Source organism: Dendrobium catenatum, unplaced genomic scaffold, assembly GCF_001605985.2.
Source record: "Dendrobium catenatum unplaced genomic scaffold, ASM160598v2 fragScaff_scaffold_1617, whole genome shotgun sequence".
Taxonomy (NCBI): domain Eukaryota; kingdom Viridiplantae; phylum Streptophyta; class Magnoliopsida; order Asparagales; family Orchidaceae; genus Dendrobium; species Dendrobium catenatum.
This window is the reverse complement of record NW_021320079.1, coordinates 2,523,880-2,533,156: the sequence shown is the minus strand read 5'-3', so window position 1 is coordinate 2,533,156 and position 9,277 is coordinate 2,523,880. Positions and strand designations below refer to the sequence as shown.

The 9,277-nt window shown below is 34.9% G+C and overlaps 1 protein-coding gene across 1 annotated transcript; it reads left to right on the top strand.

Moving 5' to 3' along the window:
* Positions 1-1,340: 1,340 nt before the first annotated feature.
* On the top strand, positions 1,341-2,057 carry LOC110097481 (lachrymatory-factor synthase-like). The gene has a single exon (XM_020823853.1). It carries the CDS (start codon positions 1,401-1,403, stop codon positions 1,857-1,859), a length of 459 nt encoding a protein of 152 aa, XP_020679512.1. The 5' UTR covers positions 1,341-1,400; the 3' UTR covers positions 1,860-2,057.
* The last annotated feature ends 7,220 nt before the right edge of the window (positions 2,058-9,277 follow it).

The following is a 9,277-nucleotide window of genomic DNA, read 5'->3' as shown; positions in this document are numbered from 1 at the left end:
TGAGTTCTTGGAGTTGCTCTTTGGAGAGAAGGTTCAAAGTCAGGGTCTAGGGTTTTTTGCCTTCACTAGGAGGGTGAAAAATGATTGATAGTTCTCTACCCTCACCAAAAGGTTCATAAAGATTTTGTGGGCACTCTGCCTTCTCTAGAAGGGTAAAGAAGGATCAAAGGTTTGTTTTCGTCTCTAAAAGGGTGGCATAACATTCAGTTCTCCTCCGCACTATTTTTGGTGGAAGTGATTTTTCTATGGGCTTTATCGCCATGTTGTTGGGGGTAAAAGTAGAATCTTAATAGTGTTAGCACAATACCCGAATATGAGGACTCTGGGGAGTTGACTTAAGTCAAGGTTGACCAAACTACTATCAAATTTCTAGTGTGCTCTTTCTAATTTTTCTTTTCTTCATTAATAGTTTCTACACTTTAATTTTTTGCATGAATATCATTTCTCATTGCATGCTGTAGATAGTTTAATTTTTGTTAGCAAGTAACTTCATACTCCACTTGATTTTTTGGTGCTTCAAAATCAAATAAAAAATATAAAATTATTATCAAGTTTTAAATTTCATTCGCTTGTGTTAGTTACTCATCTAGAATTTTTAATTTGTTATTCAGCATAAAACAAAAATAAGGGTATTTGTTATTATACTTTTTAAAAAAACACCAATTCACAGCTCGCTTCCAAGAAATATTAAATAGATATATTTGACTAGTAGGAAAATTTTGTCTTGTTTGAGATCTTTACTTTTCCTTTCTATATACACCATATTCTAACTCACATGTTTATCGGGTCTTCAACAAGACATGTTAGTAAAGTCGGATGTCATTTGCAGACAAATTTAAATTTAATAGAAATCATATATGATATAGCTATCTACCATCAAAATAAATAATAATATGACATAAAATTCTTAAAATATTTTAAAATAATAAGATTATTTTATTTTATGAAAGTCTTCTATATAATTTATTAGATTATTTATTTATTTATTTTTAAATTATATATATATAGAAAAATTAAAGTCATTTATATGAAAAAAAAAAATTACATTGAATTTAAATATAACATCAAATCGTTGAAATAGTGGTGTTTTAAAATAATTTTATTTTTATTCCTATATCTATTTTTAAAATTTATAAGGTTCTAATATCGAATAACGTGACTTTTTTAGGTGTAATATAAATTTTAATTTTTAATTGAATTAATTAGATGGGGATTAGGAGTAGGCATAGTTCACATGAATTAATGCTAACATTCTTTATTCTTTATTTACGCCTTGTTCCACTCAATTATGTCGCATCAACGAGCCGTACTGTGTTTCGCTCTGCAATTTAATGACAACGAGGCGGATAAGGAATATCCAGAAAAAAGACATTCCCCCTCTCTCTTGTCTCTGTTTCTCTATGCCCATGGAGTCAGAGTCGAAGTCGAAGAAATGGGTTGGAAGAACGACCGCGTGCTTCCCGGCGACGACCGTAGTTGAGGCATGGGCCATTGCCGGAAACTTCTGCGCGGCGCACAAGTGGCTTCCGTTGGACACGTGTTGCAAGATAGAGGGCGAGGAGAACGAACCGGGCTGCATCCGGCTCTGTGGGAGCAGGCTCAACTGGGTGAAGGAGCGGCTCGTTACTTTTGACCCGGTCGGTCATACCTACGCGTACGAGATTACAGAAAGCAATATGGGATTTGGTAACTACCTCTCCTTCGTTAAGTTGATTCCAGCGGGCGAGGAAGGCTGCCAGGTTGAGTGGGCGTTCGAGGCGGACCCGGTCGACGGATGGACCAAGGACGGTTTGGTATCGTACATGCAGACCGCCCTTGAAGCCATGGAGAAAGCAATCCTCCTCAATAATGGAAAGTAATTAATTTGCTACTCAAATTTTGAAAAAAATATTATTTCGTATTTTGTATTGTACAGCGATTGTTGGACAGATTCACGAAACCTAAGGCGAGTCGTGAATAAATAGTGATATTTTCATCAATTAAGATGTTTTGATTTTGGCGAATTCTGATATTGTTTTATTACGATTTACAGGATGGAACCATAGATTATTTGGTAATGACTTCTGTTCTTAACTTTCAATTTTTAATTTGTATGATTCTCCTTCAAAAGTTAGATACTCTGTAAGAAAAAACTAATTGGGTCGAAACGTTTGTTCGATTTTGAGGTTGAATGATCTGAATTTTAATTAAATTGGGATGTATACCCAATGCACAAATTTAAGCATGTAACAGTAAAAATATGACAAACTTGCTGAGATATTAATGGAGTGTTGGAATTTTTTCCATGGATGACATTTGACCTTGCTAGCAGGTAAATTCTAAGGGGGTGTTACGGAATCTATGAGAATGGAGAGAATAGCTTACTAGAGAAAATTTATAATACAAATGCTGAAAATATTCAAAATCTTAGTCATTCGAAAATAAAAAAGATTTGGAAGAATTTAAAATACTCAATCTTCAAAAATTATTTAAAGGGTTTTAAATGTTGCAAGAAATATTACAACAAATAAAAGTAAAAAAGTATAATGCTACAAGTATTACCCAAGAAACGTGTCACCTCTAAGTTGGCTAAGGGAGAGTGAGGGACTGTAGCACTACACGAAAATGCATCATTACCGTCGGACTTTCCGGCGGAATGTTTTACGCCTATAACACTGCCACACGTATCGGCGGAATATGCGTCGGTAATTTAACGGCGCATTATCTGGCGCAATGTCCGCCGCAGAAATACCAGCGCAAATTTCGCCGGCTTTCCCCCAACATTTCTTAGGTGTCCGGTGTATTATCCGCCGATAATGACCGGCGAATAATACGCCGGAATATTACGCTGGCTTTACTTAAACTCGACGAATCAGCACCGGCATAATATCCGCCGGTTGTATAACCAGCAGATAATACGCTAGAAAATGCACCGGTTAAAGCCTATTTTGGTGAATCCGCCAAATGACTTCTCATTTCTTTCTCTCTCGCGTTGTGCTGCGCGTCCGAGAGTTGCGCCAATGCTGTGAGATCGCCCTCTCCTCTCTCAAGTCCGAGAAGCCCTGAGAACACCCTCTCTTCGCTCAAGTCCGAGAGCTACCCCAACGACCATCCGACGAGCACTTCTTCCTCACATCCAAGAGCTGCCCGACCGAACCCTTGTCAACTTTTGCCAAAAACAGCCCCGAACGCCACCGGTAAGTGAAGGTATTATCTCATAACCTTGAGTTTGGATGTTCTTACTATACATTTGTAAGAGAAGGTATACTGGTGTACGCATTATGGAGTTTAATTTTTAGAAAGTAGAGAGGGAGTTGAAGGTAACTTGAATTATGTAGGTCATTTGAGTAGATTTAAAATTGAATATTTGGAGTGTAATTTTAGTAAAAATAGTTTTAGTGAGGGGATTGAGATTTTGGGTGATCAAGTCATTAATAAAAATACACATTATTAAGAGTGATGGTGAAATAGATGGGGATATTATTAGTAGAATTCAAGTTGAATGGTTGAATTGGAGGAATGCATTAGGCTTGTTATGCGATATAAAATCCCCCCTCAAACTTAAGGGGAAATTCTATAAGGTGGTGGTTAGACCTACAATGCTTCATGATGTAGAATGTTAGACATAAAAAGAGAAGCATAATATTAACTTAAGTGTTCCGAAGATGATGAAGCTTACGTGGATGAGTGGCTTTACTCTTAGAGACAGGATATGAAATGATCATATACATGAAAATGTTCAAGTATCTCTAGTGGAAGATAAGATTAGATAGAGTCACTATAATGGTTTAGTCATATAAAAAGGCGACATTTGATGACCTGGTTAGGAAAGTAGGTGTACTAGATTTGACCGGTTAGCAACAGTTATTGTTATAATTATGTGGACGTAGAAGAATGATTTTGGCATTGTTGTATGGACGTAGAGGAATGCATTGTGCGTCGTTGTGTGGACGTAGAGGAATGCATTGGGCATACTTGATTATAGACATGATATGAAAATAATATATATGTTAGAAGGTTGGAGTAGCTCCAGTGAAAGATAAGATTATAGAGAGTCGCCTTGGATGGTTTGGTCACTTAAAATGATGGCCTTCTAGCAGACTAAGACTCTTTGTATTTTTCTTCAATGAATATTATAAAATTATCTAATATATCTATATTATATATATGTTATATTATAGATATCAGAACTCAAAGAAATTGGATGTATAATTGATTAGCGCAAGGATGAAATATATTACGGATGAGTTCATTAGACGGTGAATATTTTCATTCAAATAGCTTCTAAACTGTCCAGCTTTATCTCAAATGGAAAGTTTCGTTGCCCACATTCTAAACATAAAAATCAGGTGCATCTAAGCCTAGATGACGTAATTGTTGATCTATACCATCGAGGTTTCATGCTAGAATATTGTTATTGGGCTTCTCATGGTGAGTATGAACCACATTTCGATTCTCAATGTGACCCATTTACAAGTGCTAGTATAGATGATGAATAAAATATCCAACCTAATCTTGAGGACTTAATTGATGATGTAAGTGGATCACAATTTGAATAATAAATAGAAGAGTCACCTAATAAAGAAGCACAAATTTTTTATGATTTGTTACATGCTTCTCAACAAATAATACGGAAGGGATGCACCACTCACTCAGAGATATCCATTGCTCTTAAGATGTTAAGCATCAAGGTAAAATATAATATCCCCGATGAATGTTTTAATCAATTCATTGGACTACTCAAAGAAACCAATCTGGTAGATAACATTATTCATACAGATTTATATCAAACTAAGAAGTTGATTTTCAAGCTTAATTTGACATACCCAAAGATAGATTATAGTGTCAATGGATGCATGTTATTCTATAAAGATGATCAATCATAGATTACATGTTGTTACTGCAATTCACCTAGATTTAAACTAAAATCTAGCACAAAAAGAAAGTTGAAGGAAGTACCAACAAGTAGGTTATTTTACTTAGTCATAATTTCCAGACTGCAATGATTATATACATCCATGAGATCTGCTGCACATATGAGATGGCATAAAGAACATATCTCACAAGAATATTTTATTATATATCCATCAGAAGCGGATCCCTCAAAAAACTTTGATAGTACACATTCCACCTTCACCTCAGAATCAAGTAATATAAGATTAGATTTATACGCAGATGGTTTCACTCTATTAGCCAGTTTGTTTCACCTTACTTATGTTGGCCCGTGATACTCGCACCATACAATCTTCCCTCAGAGTTGTGCATGACAATTCCTTATATATTTCTTACAAAACCGGCATATATTACACCGGAACTGATTCATAGAGTTTAAGTAAGCTGACGCAATGGACTACTTGGAGTAATTGTTGTGGTGTGCTTGAAGAAGGTGCTTTAGGGTGCAAAAATATGGTTGCCTTGGCTTCTACTTTTTCCATCAAATTATGGTTTAATTTTCTTGCAAAGTTTAGTCTTTGGGTGAAGTACATGATTGCTAAGTATTGTGTTAGCATTCACCCTACCATGTGTACTTATAAGCAGGGTGATTTTAGAGTTTGGAAATGAGTTTGCAACATTAAATGGGATGTGAAACCTCATATTAAATGGGGTGTTGATCGGGCTAACCTCTTTTTCTGGCAGGATCATTGGTTGGGTAACACTTCTATTGATTAGATGATCAATTCTTTCTCTATAGCTGCTTCCAAAGTTAATTTTTTTATTATTGATAATTATTGGGATTATTCTAAACTTATTGAAAGTGTTCGTGCTCCATTAAATACTTTAATTATGAAAATTCCATTAAATATTGAAGGTGATGATATTTTTTTATGCAACATGACTAGTAATGGCACCTTTAGACTTAAGGATGCTTGGAATGTTTTTAGAATTAATAATATTATTTCTAAAAAAATTTCTATCTTTGACATAAAAGTATCCCGACTACCATTACTATTTTTATTTGGACAGTGTTACACAAATATGTTCCTAGTGATGACAATCTTATCAAAAGAGGTTTTATTTTATCGTCTAAATGTCAATGTTGATATCACATGGAAAACATGCATCATGTCTTTATCTCTAGTCCTATTGCCTCTAAAATTTGGATTTATTTTGATAACATTTTCATGTTTAATCATCTTTGTTATAATATTAGCATCAAGGATATATTAAGTCTTTGGTTTACGAGTTCTCATGGACATATTATGAATTTAATTCCTTCCCTCATTTTATGGTATCTTTGGTTTCCTCTTAACAATTCCCTTTTCAATTATATATGTTGTTATGTATCACCACCATATTATTGGAAATATTAAAAACAAGACTCTTAACCTTTTTAATGCTCATCTTTTGCCTCCCAAGAACTTTAGTGGGGTTACTTTTGTTGCTAAAGAATTTGAGATTGTCCTTAATGATATGCATGCCACTGATGGCCCAAAACTTATTCATTGGTATAAACCATATTATAATACTTTTAAACTTAATTGTGATGGTTCTGTCAAAGATAGTGCTTATGGTTGTGGTGATATCATGTCAGGGTAATTTTATTATGGCATATGCTAGTCCTCTTTCTAGATGTTCTATCATTTGTGCTGAGAATTTTGTTATTCTAAATGGTTTAAAATTATGCCTCTCTCTTTGTATTAATAACATTTTGATTGAGGTTGATGCTATATAATGCCTTCACTGTTTAAAAGATAATGTTGAAAAAATTTGCAATCCTGGTTTGTTTCATCTTATTGGAGAAATCAAGCATTTTTTTTATCTTTTTCAATGTTGAAATTTCTCACATCTATAGAGAAGGGAATGCTTGTGCTGATTGGTTATCTAATTATGGTTGTAATTTGTAGCATCTTATTGATTTACCCTATTCGACTTTGCTGACTATTTTTAAAGATCTTATCATATTAGATAAACATGATTTTCCTTATGTTAGAAGTTAATCATTGCTGTTAGCTTTCTGCCATGTTGTGCTTTTGGTTCTCTTGTTTAAATGATTCTCTTCATTTGGTTGTTATTGTTCCGTCTAAGCATTAAGGTCGCTTTTTTGACAATGATTGTTGTATCGAGGATGTGGCTTTATCTATCAGTGACTGGTATAGTTTTCATTTTAGCTATTTTATTAACTACTACTCATCTTTTTCCTTTTCCTTGTTGGAGTGGGAGGGTTTGTTATCAGGTGTTATGGAGTTTGGGCTGGCTATTTTTATTCGGTTATCATTTATTATGGTTTCTAGTCTAGTCGTATAGATTTGGGATTTGTCACCCTTGGGTTTATCTCTGGTGCCGCATTTTTAGTCATGTTAGCTCAGTTTAGGGTTTGGTGGGTTATATTGGAGATGATGTTCAATTTATCTTAGGGTGCTGCAGCAATTATATAAATCTTTTTCTCAGTATTTGGTCTAGTTTTTTTTTTCATTTTATGTGGGAATTATATTAGATTTGAGTGGCAGTGGGTATTTTGGCTTTATGATACTTGTCCTGTTATTTGGTTATGGTTTGCTTTATCTGGTTGTTGCCACTGTAGCGTCAATAATATTTTTATGGGGTTGGTTGGGTTTTTCGAGACCTGTAGATGGTTTTCTGGGATTTTATTTAATTAACTATTGGCTGGAGCATCTGCTAGATGTGTATTTATCTGTTGTGTGGATCTTTTATCCTGATTATTACTGGATTTGTTGGGATTCGCATTGCTGGAATTACTTCTGGACGTGCATCGGCAGGCTATAAAACTTGATCATTTCGATGCCTGTGCTTTTTGATATCTTTATAGTTGTAGGTGGATTTCATTTTTTGCCTGACTATAATATTTTTTGGACTATTGTTTCCCTATTGTTGTAATGGCTTCTTCTTTGGCTTGGGGTGCTTGTAAATGTCAGTCAGGGATCTATTATCATTTGGCTTATTTTGGATTGCTTGTTTGGGTAGAATTTGTTGAATTCCCTTTCCCGTAAGAAGTATTTTAATGCCCCTAATGTTAAGTCCAGTCATGCTAATGGTTGGTTGTTGGATTTTATCATCACTTGGTTATGAGAAGGTTGCTTGTTTTGCTCTTTCAGCTGGTTGTAGCTGGATTTAATCATTTCCAGCTTAATTTTGGATAACTTATTAAAGGATAATATTGTTCTTATTATTTCTGTGAGCATTCTCTAACAGGTTGCTTTTAGTGCAGGTTTTTTGGCTTTACATTTTTGGACGAGATGTTGTGTGGTAATGACATTCATTTAATCTTCTCAAATTTTGGGGTGTTGGTTTCTTGCCACCTTAGTGAAAGTTTGTGTAGGTTGTTAAAACTTATAGAACTGTCACAAGGCTAGCAAAAAGGGGGGTAAATTGATTTTTTAAAAAATCTCTTGGATTCTTTGAAAAACTATTTCTAGAAAATTTAATCAATGATCCTAAAATATGTAATTGTTTAGATATGCTTATCACAAAAGATTTTTCAACCACAAAACTTTAAAGTGTAGAAAAATAAAAATAAAGAAAAATTAAAGTGAATAGAAGAACACCAAATTTTATAGTGATTCCGTCCAAATTTGACCTATATCCACTTCCTGCAGACTCCTTCTCCAAGTATTATTCTAAATCAAAGTGACTCTCCATTTACCCCCACAATAAGGTAGAGAAGCTCTTACAATCTCTCTTCCACAAACCCAATGCGATAGAGAACCGCCATCCTTTTTCACCCTCCTAGTGAGAAGGCAAAGAATCGTCGACCTTTTTTACGCTTCTTATGAAGGCTGAGAATCGTTGTCCTTTTTCACCCTCCTGGTGAATACACAGAACCTAGACGCCTTTTTTCACCCTCTTGATGAAGGCAGAGAACCTTGACGTCCTTTATTACCCTCTTGGTGAAGGCAGAGAACTGTCGTCCTTTTTCACTGTCCTGATGAAGGCAGAGAAACGTCATTTTTTTTTTCTATCTGATGAAGGTAGAGAACCTAAACGTCCTTTTTCACCCTCGTGGTGAAGGCAAAGAACCTTCACAATATGTTGAATATCTCCTCACAGAAGTCTCCAAAGGAGATGGGCAGAAATTTGAAGAAGACAAAGAGATCCTCGCTTTGGGTAACCTTGTGAATCCCTCATAACTCCTCACTTGATCTCTCACACTTCACTCTCACAATCTCTCCCACTCGCACTCAATGGACATCTCAAGAGAAAATTATAGCAAAGGTTCCTAATGTCAGTTTTTAGGACTTCTTATATAGGAAAAACAAGAAAAACCATTCAAAAAATGAAAAATACAAGTGAAATGACTTCAGATCATACAGTTTGATCGTGGATCATTTATACGAATAGT